Source organism: Schistocerca cancellata, chromosome 1 (assembly GCF_023864275.1).
Source record: "Schistocerca cancellata isolate TAMUIC-IGC-003103 chromosome 1, iqSchCanc2.1, whole genome shotgun sequence".
NCBI lineage: Eukaryota > Metazoa > Arthropoda > Insecta > Orthoptera > Acrididae > Schistocerca > Schistocerca cancellata.
The window spans coordinates 705,577,251-705,592,661 of record NC_064626.1 but is presented as its reverse complement, the minus strand read 5'-3'; the positions used below and the strand labels follow the sequence as shown (position 1 = coordinate 705,592,661).

Here is a 15,411-nt window from a genome sequence, read left to right as displayed (position 1 = left end):
TCATTAATTTCCTCTTCAAACACCCCTTTTGCGAAAGGATCAACACAGTTTGTTGCAGAAGTCATTAGCAGAGTTTCCTGTTCACTGCATGTTCATAACTTTTTTAAATAATCTAACCATTCCGTGCCAAAATGCGATTGATTCGGAAATGATCTCTTCACTGTTTGTCTAATTGTATCACAATGCTATTGATCTTATCTTGGTATAATTTGTGTCCAACACATTACATTCAGTTTTCTAGCATTTCTCACACTATTTAATTCGAATTGACAAGAAAAATCACGCTTCAATATGCAATAAACAGCAGAGAAGTTCATACTCGTAATAAGATCTTCATGCAAATTGAGGCCTTTGCACTCATTACCTTACAGGGTCCAATTTGCAAACAGAATATTGGGTTCTTATGTAGGTAAACTACAATTATACTTAAGAAATACAATGTCCATCTGCAAGTTATACAACATTTAGTATATATACGTTTACCCTAGTGAATTTTTTTCGTAATATGGTTGGTAGTCTAATTTTCGATATACTGAGTTAAAACAAAATATTATGTATCAAGTTTTTTTAATGAATAAGGAATGTGTTGCAGTTGAAATAATAATTAACCATCTAATAAAGAAATATTCGTCCTGTGTTTAGTCATATGGCTGTCACTTCTGTTATTCAACATCTCGCGTGTCTTCTGATCCATTTCCAAATGAGATAATCTGTTTAACGATTTCTCATTTGCCGCAGGAGCGTGTAGAACGTATACGACGCATTTATCAGCTGTAAAGGAAGAGGAAGAATTATTTTTTTTAGTTAAAAGTAAAATTATTGTTTATGGCAATAACGCTCAGCAGCTAAATCGATAATAGAACTATCTATTACCTAGTTTCTTTAAAATATGACACAGTGTTAATGAACTTTGTTGTTACATGTAACGACTAAAAAAAAGCATCCCCATACCACGACTACCAACCACACTGTTTGGAAACCACAAAATAGAAAAATTTTAATGTTTAGAATTACAGTTGAAATAATATAGTTTACTGCAGTCCAAACTCACTATGTGATAGCGTGACTATAACGGTTCAGATTTGACTGTCTTTAACAGTACCTCTATAAATAAAATAGGGTACTATGTTAATTTAAAGAAGTTCATGACGAATACATTGGTAAATTACGTAACATATTCTGATGATCAACACAAGCTAAAGGCAAAATCTTGGTCAGCTGTTGCATCAAAATGCATCAAGAATCATGTGCCACTCTGGCGTTACACTATTTAACACACGTGTTGACGATATTATCATCTTATTTAAAGAATTCGAAGAAGATATTAATCTAGTCATATGACACATCCAAAAATGCAATTCGAAGTTACGTGGAAGACAATAATACAAATTTTTTGCTGTCGAAGTACAACATAAACAACAACACATATGATTTCAGCATTTTCCGAAAATCTTTAACCACAAACATTGTAGGAAACACATTTCTGCGGAGCTTATTAAATAAAACTAAACAGCTTTCAGTATTAGACTGTGGTATGTTACAGGTACGATGAAAAACTGATAGATAGATAGTATCAAAACTGACAATAATTCAAAATAATTAATAAAATAAAGACAAATATAGTTACGTAACCAAAATACCCTACATTGACTTATAGAGAAAACAATTTGTGATGAGATTTCTAAAAGCTTTATTAACTGCGGCCGTAGTGACTGCGTGTAGGTACTGTGACTGTTGTGAATAAATTATTTGTTTGGCACTATAAACAGTCACATTACTTATTCGATTGTAATTCAAAATATTTCAAAGCGTTTCGAGCATGTTTTGCCCATCATCACAGTTTTGCTTGCTGTGATAACAAAATTACTAAATTAAATATATGACTTAATTTATAAGTTGTGTTCACTGTAGTGTTGAAGCAGTCGCTTCTCGTGAGAAAATGATGCGTGAAGGTCTGGAGGGTTCGAGAAAAGACGTCTAATAGCTTCAGCTGTGGTGTGGCGAACCAATGGACTTTACTTTTCCACCCTCCTCATTCCCCGTCCCTGCTCGTTTTCTCATAAGAAGCGAAACTTTAAATTAAAACAGAAATTTTTGTAATGTATGACAGCAGAAAAAGACGTAAAGATGAACCAAACGTGTTCAAAGTACGTTACAATAAACTTAACTTATAATAATACAGGGTTATTACAAATGATTGAAGCGATTTCACAGCTCTACAATAACTTTATTATTTGAGATATTTTCACAATGCTTTGCACACACATACAAAAACTCAAAAAGTTTTTTTAGGCATTCACAAATGTTCGATATGTGCCCCTTTAGTGATTCGGCAGACATCAAGCCGATAATCAAGTTCCTCCCACACTCGGCGCAGCATATCCCCATCAATGAGATCGAAAGCATCGTCGATGCGAGCTCGCAGTTCTGGCACGTTTCTTGGTAGAGGAGGTTTAAACACTGAATCTTTCACATAACCCCACAGAAAGAAATCACATGGGGTTAAGTCGGGAAAGCGTGGAGGGCATGACATGAATTGCTGATCATGATCTACACCACGACCGATCCATCGGTTTTCCAATCTCCTGTTTAAGAAATGCCAAACATCATGATGGAAGTGCGGTGGAGCACCATCCTGTTGAAAGATGAAGTCGGCGCTGTCGGTCTCCAGTTGTGGCATGAGCCAATTTTCCAACATGTCCAGATACACGTGTCCTGTAACGTTTTTTTCGCAGAAGAAAAAGGGGCCATAACTTTAAACTGTGAGATTGCAAAAAACACGTTAACTTTTGATGAATTGCGAATTTGCTGCACGAATGTGTGAGGATTCTCTACCGCCCAGATTCGCACATTGTGTCTGTTCACTTCACCATTAAGAAAAAATGTTGCTTCATCACTGAAAACAAGTTTCGCACTGAATGCATCCTCTTCCAAGAGCTGTTGCAACCGCGCCGAAAATTCAAAGCGTTTGGCTTTGTCATCGGGTGTCAGGGCTTGTAGCAATCGTAAACGGTAAGGCTTCTGCTTTAGCCTTTTCCGTAAGATTTTCCAAACCGTCGGCTGTGGTACGTTTAGCTCCCTGCTTGCTTTATTCGTCTACTTCCGCGGGCTACGCGTGAAACCTGCCCGCACGCGTTCAACCGTTTCTTCGCTCACTGCAGGCCGACCCGTTGATTTCCCCTTACAGAGGCATCCAGAAGCATTAAACTGTGCATACCATCGCCGAATGGAGTTAGCAGTTGGTGGATCTTTGTTGAACTTCGTCCTGAAGTGTCGTTGCACTGTTATGACTGACTGACGTGAGTGCATTTCAAGCACGACATACTCTTTCTCGGCTCCTATCGCCATTTTGTCTCACTGTGCTCTCGAGCGCTCTGGCGGCAGAAACCTGAAGTGCGGCTTCAGCCGAACAAAACTTTGAGTTTTTCTACGTATCTGTAGTGTGTCGTGACCATATGTCAATGAATGGAGCTACAGTGAATTTATGAAATCGCTTCAATCATTTGTAATAGTCCTGTAGTAAGCCGAGCAATACTCCTGGGGGGCGAGGGAGGGTTGTTGAAAAGTAATGCCAGCTTCGGATTTTTTATTCCGTTCTCAATGTCGGTTGAGATGTTACACGTCACGCATACACAGTCGACTTTCCCGCTTCGCTGACACAAGTTGCAAACCTTTGTCACTAGAGAGCTTCGAACTGTAGCGTGCAACATGGCGATGGCAGTAATCGAGTTTCGGATTCGAAGAGATCGCCCTCACATGGAGTACCCCCTCCTTCAGCGTGATAAGGCCACAAAAAGTATGAGAGCTGCGACATCGGCAAGAATCCGACGTCTTGGCTGCACTATCATTGGTCATCCTCCATACCGTCCCAACTTGACTCCCTCGGAATTTCATCTGTTTTCAAAACTTAAAGAACACCTTCGTGAATCTCACTTTGATAGTGATGAAGTGGTGCAAGCAGAGCTGAGGTTGTGGCTCCGTCAACAAAGTCAGACATTCTACAGTGACGATATCAACGAGATGGCGTCCTTTTGGGAGAAATGCATTCGTCGCCAGGGTGACCATGTTGAGAGTGAAGTATGTGGGCATGAATAACAAAGATTTATAATGTTAGTAAAGTCTGTTTTATTTAAAAGGCTTAAAGAGTTTTCACATAAAAAATTCTGAGGGCTTACTTGATGATGTTTGGTTTGTGGGGCGCTCAAATGCGTGGTTATCAGCGCCCGGAGGCATTACTTTTCAGCACGCCCTAGTCCAAGAACTGTATAAACATTGAAGTGAATATAGCCTTCAGGAAAGAACCTGATAATATGCTCAATGAAAATGAACTTTTCTATACCATGATTACCAAACACAATGAAATTTGACCATACTTCTGTTAAAATTGTTGCAACAAACCGATACTGGCAAATTTCGAGGGTGAAGCGGTAGGTGCAACTCTATCCAATATTTTCCGTCTTTAGGAGCCAAAAAACTGTTGCATGTATATAAAAACAATATCAATGATTTCTCTACATTTTTATCAATTATAATCATGTGTTTATTATCTACTCCGCATCTTGAACTATGAATGTGTCCAGTTAGTTCCCGTTTGCTGCCGCACTGGAACGGATATATGGGTGAGACGACAGATTTTCTTTGGGTAATATGGACAATCGTATTACCTTTGTCGCATAGGCCTATTTCTTTATTTGCAGATGATGCTTAGAAATTACAGAGAAGCGTTCTAACGGAATCAACCTAATAGTTCTAATAATTCTGTAAGTGCAGAAAATGCATCTAACTCAAGTGTTGCAACTACAGCTGGGACTTCTACCTCGTTTGAAAAGATTGCACTGATTACCAATTTTAGAAACACCAGAGAAAAGGAGGAAGAAAACTGCACAAAATTTGAAAGCAGTGCAACAGAAAAGGACTGACAGGAAAAAGTCCACTGACGACCCAGCGAGGGAGAAAAATAAATTCGAATACTGAAGACAATGATTGTGCCCCGTGTAAAAGAAACTGCTATGAAAAAAGTGCGTTAGTGTGTTCACTGTAAGAATTGGCTTTATACAACACACACAAATTATCAAGATACGTAGAACGGTCAGCAACTGCAAAAAAAAAAAAAAAAAAAAAAAAACTTTAACTTGACAAAAAAATATATAATAAGGTTAGTGATACTATCAAATTTAAGTCTGAATAACAATTAAACTGTTTTTGTTCTTTGATTTTTATTTATTTCTAACTAGCCTTCAGCTTCAGGAAACAACTGACTGCCCGCATCTCGTGGTCGTGCGGTAGCGTTCTCGCTTCCCACGCCCGGGTTTCCGGGTTCGATTCCCAGCGGGGTCAGGGACTTTCTCTGCCTCGTGATGGCTGGGTGTTGTGTGCTGTCCTTAGGTTAGTTAGGTTTAAGTAGTTCTAAGTTCTAGGTGACTGATGACCATAGATGTTAAGTCCCATAGTGCTCAGAGCCATTTGAACCAAACAACTGACTAGCGTTCGGCAAAAGACACTATTATCCGTTCACCATGAGAATAAACCTGATACAAACATTGCACTACGTATTTCTTGCACGTTTGCTGGAACCTCATTGGATTTCCGTTTCACGTGGGACTGCAGCCAAGCTGTCTCGAGTACTGTCAAGTACGATAATAAGGGTACGTTTTGTGCTGTGCGTTACGCGCACATCGACTTTGGCGCATTTAACTTGGACAGCACTGGCCGGTCAGCTGGTACAGCTAGGCTTCAGTGACGTGGCCAGCTGCGGTTCACACGTAAGAAGATACGAGCAGAGGAGCAATAAAGGTTCCAGTGTCATTTAATTTTCAAGCAGAATGAAATAATACACTGCAAATCTTCAATACGCTCCTTAGACGACTAGACGAAAACCCAACACATTTTCGTTTTTAGCTAATGTACTATTGCAACTAGAAACATGAATGACGAAAATTCCTGACTTAACTATTAACTACAGAGTAATTTTTCTGCATAAGCTGTGTATAACGTAAGAGAGTATCGAAGGATTTCACCGTGTAGTTAAATATAGAAGCCACTGAAGGTATTAGTTATAATCAGTCGTCTGGTAATCGCTGAACTCCTTCCATATCTGGGTTGATGACGTGGCTATCAACAACAGCATCCATGATACCTTCCAAGCGCCACAGTTTCTCCTCTTCTTTAACGTCGTGCTGTTCTTCATCCCGCCAACATTCGGCAGTGACGCGTGAGAAATCTTCGCGCATTAGTTTAAGTACGTCTGGCAGCTTAAATGTCTTGTTATTTCTTGCGACATACCCCTTCACCTGGCTCCAGATTAGTTCTGCCGGGTTCAGATTACAGTGGTACGGTGGTAAGCCAACGACAATGTGACCTGCCCATTTAGCAGCTTCATCAACAATGTATTGGTCTACAGTATAACGTTCATCCTGTTGCAGCAATTCAACCTTTAACGCGGTAGGATCGACGTTGGTTCCCTTTACAATGTCTTGCTTGTTACAAGATTTTTGCGGCCTACGCTCAACTTTCACGCTGTGATGAGATGCGTTGTCCATTAAAATAATGCTGGAGGGCTCTAATTTGGGCAGAACATCTGTAAACCACTTAAGAAACACTTCACCATTCATTTCTACGTGATAGTCTCCTGTTTTCTTAGATTCAAAAATCAAATGACCAGCTTCCACAAAACCTCAGTTGCTACATATATGCGCAATAATTAACCTCTTTCCTTTTCCCGTCAGGTTCTTTATCCCTTCTGACAGACCTGCAACAAAAGCTTACCTCTTATCGGCTACTGTTGTGTCAGCCCATACTTTTTGTGTGACATGTCTCGCATTAAGCCAGGTCTCATCAAGATAATAAATAATACGTTTTTTCACGTCTAAATTCGCGAATCTGATGAAGATATCGCCTCCTCCACAAAGAAATATCATCTCTGTCTGTTACTATACTATTTCGTTTCCTTTTTTCAAACTGGAAACCAATGTCTTACATAAGTTTGTAAAATGTTGTCCTTTTAAAAGTGGGAAAATCATCATCGTCATTTCCCAGCTTAAATACTTTATTTATTGTGGGCGCCTCGTTTCTCAAGAAAAACGCTTGCACCTTTGACTGCACAGCACTTTTCACAAAATCATCACACATTCGTAAGACACACGATTGATGTTTCCGCGTCTTCCCTGGTGTAGAAAGTTTGTCGGTATTCTGTTTTTCTTTCCGCGCTCTCAGAACACTTGCCACAGAGATACCAGTACATTCAGATGTCATTTCCGCAATCTCTCGTATCGCTACCGACGGATACTTTTCTGTATACTTGTTGAAAACATTCAGAATAATCTGTTTCTCGCCACTCTTTAATGGTGTTCCACGCGCGTGTTTCACGACGGAGCTGGAACCAGCCTCAGCCATTTTCACACTACGTATTAACAGCGCGACAATCAGAGCACAACAGTAAAGGGACCGCAACTGTACACGATTTTCGAAATAAAAAATACATAGCTAAAGCGTGATCACGAAATACGTTGATGACTGTTCCTACGATACTTATCTACCTCTGTGGTATAAAACGACGGACATAGTCCAAATAAAAAGGATTTGGTTTTTCATTTTTGCCTTAAAAATTAAATTGTTATGTTCTCTTAATTTAAACAACTTTTATGAACAGTCTTTCATAAAACATCGATAATTAAGAATTTGTATTTGAAATGGAAACAGGAATTTCGCTTACAATATGTAATTAGAGTCGTATCTTACGACTCTAATTACGTAGTGGACTAGACTAAGTTATCTGTGCACCGTTCAATCTTTCGACCAACTTTGTTGCATGGGAGCGAAAGCTGGATGGATTCAGGTTACCTTATCAATAAGGTTGAGGTTACGGATATGAAAGTAGCTAGGATGATTGCAGCTACTAGTAGATGGGAACAATGGCAGGAGGGTGTCCACAATGAGGAAATCAAAGAAAAACTGGGAATGAACTCTATAGATATAGCAGTCAGGGCGAACAGGCTTAGATGGTGGGGTCATGTTATACGCATGGGAGAAGCAAGGTTACCCAAGAGACTCATGGGATCAGCAGTAGAGGGTAGGAGGAGTCGGGGTAGACCAAGGAGAAGGTTCCTGGATTCAGTTACTAATGATTTCGAAGTAATAGGCTTAACATCAGAAGAGGCACCAATGTTAGCACTGAATAGGGGATCATGGAGGAATTTTATAAGGGGGACTACACTCCAGACTGTACGCTGAAAGGCATAATCTGTCTTAAGTGATAATGATGATGATGATATGTAATTAGAAACAAGAAGACGTGCATTATTAATAAAAAATGTTGATGAGTTTTATAACTACGAGATGTAGATATTTCAAATTCAATGAGGAAAAAAAATTATACTGGGGAGACTTGTTCCAACAAACGAACGACCGTATTCAGTTTACGTCCAATTACGCTACCGACTGCGCTTACATGCTCAATTTGAGATGATTGGCAACTGCATGGACTATAGTTCCTAGGTAGCCAAACATTACAAGCAAAGATAAAATCCACTATAATCCGTTCATCATAATAATAAACCTGACGCAAACAAACACAAATGCGATGATTGGTCAGAAGTCGTAGCACACGTACACTGGTATTGTTACGTTCTTGGAAGTAAGGTCCGACTTACGTATTAGATATCTTTTACTAAGTTACGTTATATGAAACTTTAAGATATTCAGATGTATTAACAGCCATCAACGTTTTTCTTAATCACGCTTTAGCGATGTAGTTTTTTATTTCAAATATCGTGTACAGTCACAGCCTCTGCGGTGTTGTGCTCTGATTGTCGCGCTGTTAATGGGCGGTATAAAAATGGCTGAGGCTGCTTTCTGTTCCGTAGTGAAACGTGCCGCGAAAAAGGCTATTCCTAATGTTTTTCATAAATTTACGGAAATAACACTGAACGTGTAACGCAGTGGGTAGTGTAACGACATGTGAACTAAACGTGGTTATTCTTACGTTGGTTCAAATGTACCCAGTATCATTTTTTTCTCTTTCAATTTGAAATACGTACATCTCGTAATTATAAATGTCATAATTTTTAAATGAGTAATGTGTCTTTTTTTCTAATTACATATTGGACGCGAAATTTCTGTTTCCATTTCAAATAAAAATTCTTAATTATTGGTGTTTTAAGAAAGACTGTTCATAAAAGTTGTTTAAATTAAGAAAACATAACAATTTAAGTTTTAAGGCAAAAATGAAAAACTAAATCCTCTTTATTTAAACTACGTCCATCGTTTTATACAACAGAGGTAGGTAAGTATCGTAGAAACACGAAAAATAATCATTTTCACAGCATCGAGCACATCATACAAATGCTGCATTTTTACATTTGCTACTGTACCAGTACAATATGAACCCAACATAACTGATCTGGAGCTAAGCTGCGGGATTTGGCCCGAGAAGAAACAAGGCTGTTAACCTCCCTCACGTACTTGAACTAACGCACGCAACTTTTCACACGTCACTGCCGAACGCTGGCGGGATATAGAACGAGTCGTCATAAAAGAAGAAGAGAAAATGGTGCGCCTGGTTGGCTTCAAGGATTCTGCTGTTGATAGGCTCGTTGTCAACGTAGTAGGTGTCTCTTCCAGAACTGAAATGTATTTCTCGGACTCGGGTAAGGACGAAGCTAAGAGATTATCAGACTACTGACTGTAAGTAATACTTTCAGCAGCTTCAATATTTAACTATACGGTGAAATACTTCACTACATTCTTACGTTACACACAGCTTATGCAGAAAAATTACGCTGTGGTTAAGTCAGGAATTCTCATCATTCTTGTTTCTAATTACAATAGTACGTAAGCTAAAAACGATAACGTTTTGCAGTTTTTGCCTAGTCGTCTAAGGAGCGTACTGAAGATTTGCAGTGTATTATTTCATTCTGCTTAAAAATTAAATGACATTCGAAGCTGTATTGCTCCTCTGTTCGTCTCTTTTTACTTGTGAACTGCAGCTGGCCACGTCACTGCAGGCTAGCTTTACCAGCTGACCGGCCAGTGCTGTGCAAGTTAAATGCCCCGGTAAAGCTGTTGTCTCGTAATATCGCCAAGTCGATGTGCGCGTAACGCACAGCACAAAACGTACCCTTATTATCGTACTTGACAGTACTCGAGACGGCTTGGCTGCAGTCCCACGTGAAACGGAAATCCAATGAGGTTCCATAAAACGAGGAAGAATACGTAGTGCAATGTTTACATCAAGTTTATTCTTATGATGAACAGATTATAGAACAGAACATTGTGCACCAAACTTGTTTTTTAATGGTGTAAATTACACTTTGCGCAATGGACAATATTAGACGCAATAAATAATATTAAACTGAAAAATATTTGCAATAGTCGTATTGCAGGTTATATGGTTATTCGTTAATGCTGAAGTTCTTGAGATCGTGCCATCAATTGAAAACTGTAAGACTGAGCACTTTTCATTTATGTTGTACACCAACCTTACTTTGCTTATCTCACAAACTTCAACATTAGTACAATATAACTCGAAATACTGTAATATTGTATATTTTAATCATATGCTGTGTTTAATGTCGTCCACACGGCGAGAGTTTCTATTGCTTGTTTTCATGCTTGTCGAACCCTGCCTTGGCCACTGAATCTATCCCCATTTGAGAACATTTGGAGCATTGTGGACAAGGCCCTCCAACCAACTCAGGATTTTGTAGATCTAACGCGCCAGTTGGACAGAATTTGGCACGATATCCCTCACTGGAACATCCAACAACTCGGTCAATCAATCGGAAAGCGAACGACTGGTTGTATATGGGCCGCAGGTGGACCAACACATTATTGACTTCCTCATTTTATTAACCTCTTTCTCTACATCCAATTTTTTCTGAAATTTTAATCATTTGTTTGTCTGTACATTATGACAGTAGCATCGCATATATCACTTTGCGACGTTGAGTAAAATTGGCAGCTTAAGATTCTTAACTATGCCGGAGGGGAATACGTCGCTAGTGGCTTTTGGTGTTAAGGTTTGTGCATGTCCCTTTGCTGAGGCAGGCTTGTGAGGGTTCAGCGACGGACATGGGTGCTCGCAGCTCTATTAATATTACGGCTTTCCGTTGCGAAGCAGTTGCCTCTACACGGAAGAATGTATGTGGCGTAGAAAATGTGATTAATTTAAATGACAAACAATTGATGAGAATTGCTCTCATTTATGTTTAACGGTTTTGAAATCACAGAGCACTTTCAATTTCTGTGATGAACACGTAAGAGTGACCCAGCACGTTACACTCACAGAGCAACGATCCTACGTGCTGCATATTTCAACATGTGTATCACGCCTACCGATTTTCATCCCATTCGGATAATTCCTTCGTGGTGCGTCGTTTCAGTTATGATGTTATCGTATGCATCGATTTTCATATTGAAGGAACCTTGACGAACATGTGTGTTTAATTTCGTTTTTCAAATCTGCAAAATGCCTCTTAATTTCATGTAGTAGCAAAAGGTATGGCGTCTTTCCCCGACATATTGTACATGTTAACTTACTTTTAATTGATAACATACTTTTAGCTCACCATCTTTTTTTTTAATTTTTCAGTGCAATAATAAAGACCACTATCGCTTGCGGTCCGCTTCACATCGTCAATACTCAACGTATTGTCAGAGTAACGAAACTCCGTTGACGATGTTATCGATCAATAAACAGTGCGGTTCAAAGGTCACGGACGAAATCCCATTATAGCTGACGCTAACCATATCCACTGAAAATGTCGCAGCCATTTTCTGCTGCAGCCTGTCCTTTATTTCGAGGAACATAGTTGCCAACGCCGTCTCTTGGAAACGTTTTGCAGTCCAGCGAGTATAAATGCGTATTTGTTGCTTAGCAACTGACGCCAACCATCAGTTCAAAGTACATCGCTGATATATATTAATGTGTGACATAAATAAACGGCTGTCGTTGTTTTGGAATAAACCGTTCTGACTTCACGAGTTTCAAATCAGGATACTCTCATAGCGCGGGAGATGAGATACTCTGCAACCATTTCCGCTTTGTTATGGAGGTCAACACCAGACGTGAAATTAAAGAAAACACAGCTTAATCCGAAAATAACACAGGTAAGAATTTCAGCTATATTTTCACACAAACATTCACATCATTCAGAAAGTATATGGAACGTCTGACCTTTCAAAGTCGGTGCTGAATTGGTTGAACGATGATTATGATAAACTTGTCAAGCCTGTTCCAAAGAAATTTCGTTTTATCTGTCCTGAAAGTAAACTAAGTTCAGGGAAAGCGATGAAATAGTCAATCGAAAATACGCAACATGAGCTTTTATTTTTTTTTACTGGATCACTCCTTTCAAGTAATCGCACAGAACTTCATCTAGAATTATAAAGAAGTTTATGTGAGCAAAATATGTAGAAAAGATTGTTTACGCTGAAGAGTTTCTTTGTTACACATTCTTAATCTAAAATGCGCGCAACAGTCTGCTGAATGGTTGCCTTCAAGAACTTTTCGGATACTTGACCCAACATGTTCAAAGGTCAATATCTTAGGCCAAAAATCTTGTGTAGACTCATCAAAATCTATAAAAATGGACAAGGAAAAGTAATTTTGTGCTGCTTCACTTTGTTATTCTACTTTGTAAGACGAAAGCACTTTTATTTCTAGATAATGGCCAATCATAATCATCGCCGGTTGTGCTTCGAATTTACCTTGACGCAGAAATACAGTTACTTCTTATGCTACTTGGTGCAATGAATGTACTTCGATCATTAGATGAGTTTTTCTGCCGGTTGGAGATATTTTACAGGATATTAAGAGATAACTAAGTTAATATAGACGAAACATTGCGGCTTCAAGTGTACCACCATATCAAAATTCTTACGTTGCAGTCATTAGCCCACTGGCAATTCTATCTCTTCGATTTTAAACCACTCTAATCAAATACGATTGGCATTCCTCATAATATGCAGATTACAGCGGACACATTTCTAACTCTGGCCACGTCTGACTGCGAATCACGTGATTGTCAAGTGTATCCTTAATCAACGTTCATGATGCTTAAGAAATATGGTTTGCAGCTTTGGAGCACTAGTTCATATTTTTCAGATTGTTAAAAGGAATAAATTTTGACTTGTAAATCGTATATTTACTGCACGTGTTCTTTGCATATTCGAAGAAAACGGTGGAGATGAAGTATAAGTTGCATTTGTCTGTGCATAATTATTAATTTCTTGATTCTTTGCAGTCAGCGGATACAGCGCTTCACCTTGTAAACCAAAGGCAGCAGTAGCGAAAGGGCACAGTTTCGCTTAGGACAAAAAAATCATGATTGTACATCAGACAGCTTAAAACTCTGAAACCGTACGAAAAATAATATGCTTTCCTACTGTTTTTGTAGTAGAATTCAGTTCATACAGGCAGCCGAAATTCTGTTTACGGAATTTGTTGTTTTTGAGTCGTGGAATAAAAAGCGGTTACTGTTTGAAATTACAGAAAAAAGGTTGGTTTTCACACAGAACCAGTATAACACGAACCATTAAAAAAATAAGCACAGAAATTCTGCAAAAAGCGTCCACAGTTACGGTCGTAACAGTGGTGACAAAGATGGTTTTCTAATAAAGATATGGATTCTAATTCATTATTTCCGACATCCCGTCTAGAAGCAATGACTCTTAGTACTTCACTCTCGTAGGTCAAATTCTTGAGTTCGTTGATGATGTCTAGTTCCTGGCCGCTGATTTCCCATCATGTCAGCGATGTAAGCGATGTCGAAATTTGCCCCACTGTTATAATATCTTCCGAATGTCCGCTTCCGCAGCTCAGTGGTCGGCGTAGGTGACTGCTTTGCGGGAGACCCGACTTCAGTTCCCGGTATTGCCAGGGATTTTCCCTTGGCGGAAGAACTGCATTCAAAAACCACTCAGACTCGTGACGCCAACTGAGGAGCTACTCGACCGAGTAGTAGCGGCTCCAAGGTCAGCCAAGGTACGCCTTTCCATGTTGTTGTTATGTTGAGGTCTTCAGTCCTGAGACTGGTTTGATGCAGCTCTCCATGCTACTCTATCCTGTGCAAGCTTCTTCATCTCCCAGTATCTACTGCAACCTACATCCTTCTGAATTTGCTTAGTGTATTCATCTCTTGGTCTCCCTCTACGATTTTTACCCTCCACACTGCCCTCCAATGCTAAATTTGTGATCCCTTGATGCCTCAAAACATGTCCTACCAACCGATCCCTTCTTCTAGTCAAGTTGTGCCACAAACTTCTCTTCTCCCCAATCCTATTCAATACCTCCTCATTAGTTACGTGATCTACCCTCCTTATCTTCAGCATTCTTCTGTAGCACCACATTTCGAAAGCTACTATTCTCTTCTTGTCCAAACTAGTTATCGTCCATGTTTCACTTCCATACATGGCTACACTCCATACAAATACTTTCAGAAACGACTTCCTGACACTTAAATCTATACTCGATGTTAACAAATTCCTCTTCTTGAGAAACGCTTTCCTTGCCATTGCCACTCTACATTTTATATCCTCTCTACTTCGACCATCATCGGTTATTTTACTCCCTAAATAGCAAAACTCCTTTACTACTTTAAGTGTCTCATTTCCTAATCTAATTCCCTCAGCATCACCCGACTTAATTTGACTACATTCCATTATCCTCGTTTTGCTTTTGTTCATGTTCATCTTATATCCTCCTTTCAAGACACTGTCCATTCCGTTCAACTGCTCTTTCAAGTCCTTTGCTGTCTCTGACAGAATTACAATGTCATCGGCGAACCTCAAAGTTTTTACTTCTTCTCCATGAATTTTAATACCTACTCCGAATTTTTCTTTTCTTTCCTTTACTGCTTGCTCAATATACACATTGAATAACATCGGGGAGAGGCTACAACCCTATCTTACTCCTTTCCCAACCACTGCTTCCCTTTCATGCCCCTCGACTCTTATAACTGCCATCTGGTTTCTGTACAAACTGTAAATAGTCTTTCGCTCCCTGTATTTTACCCCTGCCACCTTCAGAATTTGAAAGAGAGTATTCCAGTTAACGTTGTCAAAAGCTTTCTCTAAGTCTACAAATGCTAGAAACGTAGGTTTGCCTTTTCTTAATCTTTCTTCTAAGATAAGTCGTAAGGTCAGTATTGCCTCACGTGTTCCAACATTTCTACGGAATCCAAACTGATCTTCCCCGAGGTCGGCTTCTACTAGTTTTCCCATTCGTCTGTAAAGAATTCGCGTTAGTATTTTGCAGCTGTGACTTATTAAACTGATAGTTCGGTAATTTTCACATCTGTCAACACCTGCTTTCTTTGGGATTGGAATTGTTATATTCTTCTTGAAGTCTGAGGGTATTTCGCCTGTCTCATACATCGTGCTCACCAGATGGTAGAGTTTTGTCATGACTGGCTC

General features: G+C 39.3%; 1 protein-coding gene across 1 annotated transcript in view; it reads right to left on the bottom strand.

The window, feature by feature from the left end:
- Positions 1 to 714: 714 nt before the first annotated feature.
- LOC126096161 (odorant receptor Or2-like) overlaps positions 715 to 15,411 on the bottom strand; it is a 128,633-nt gene continuing 113,936 nt past the window's right edge. Inside the window, exon 6 of the mRNA XM_049910586.1 lies at positions 715 to 771. Coding sequence (XP_049766543.1) covers positions 715 to 771 — 57 coding nt within the window. The remainder of the gene's footprint in view (positions 772 to 15,411) is intronic.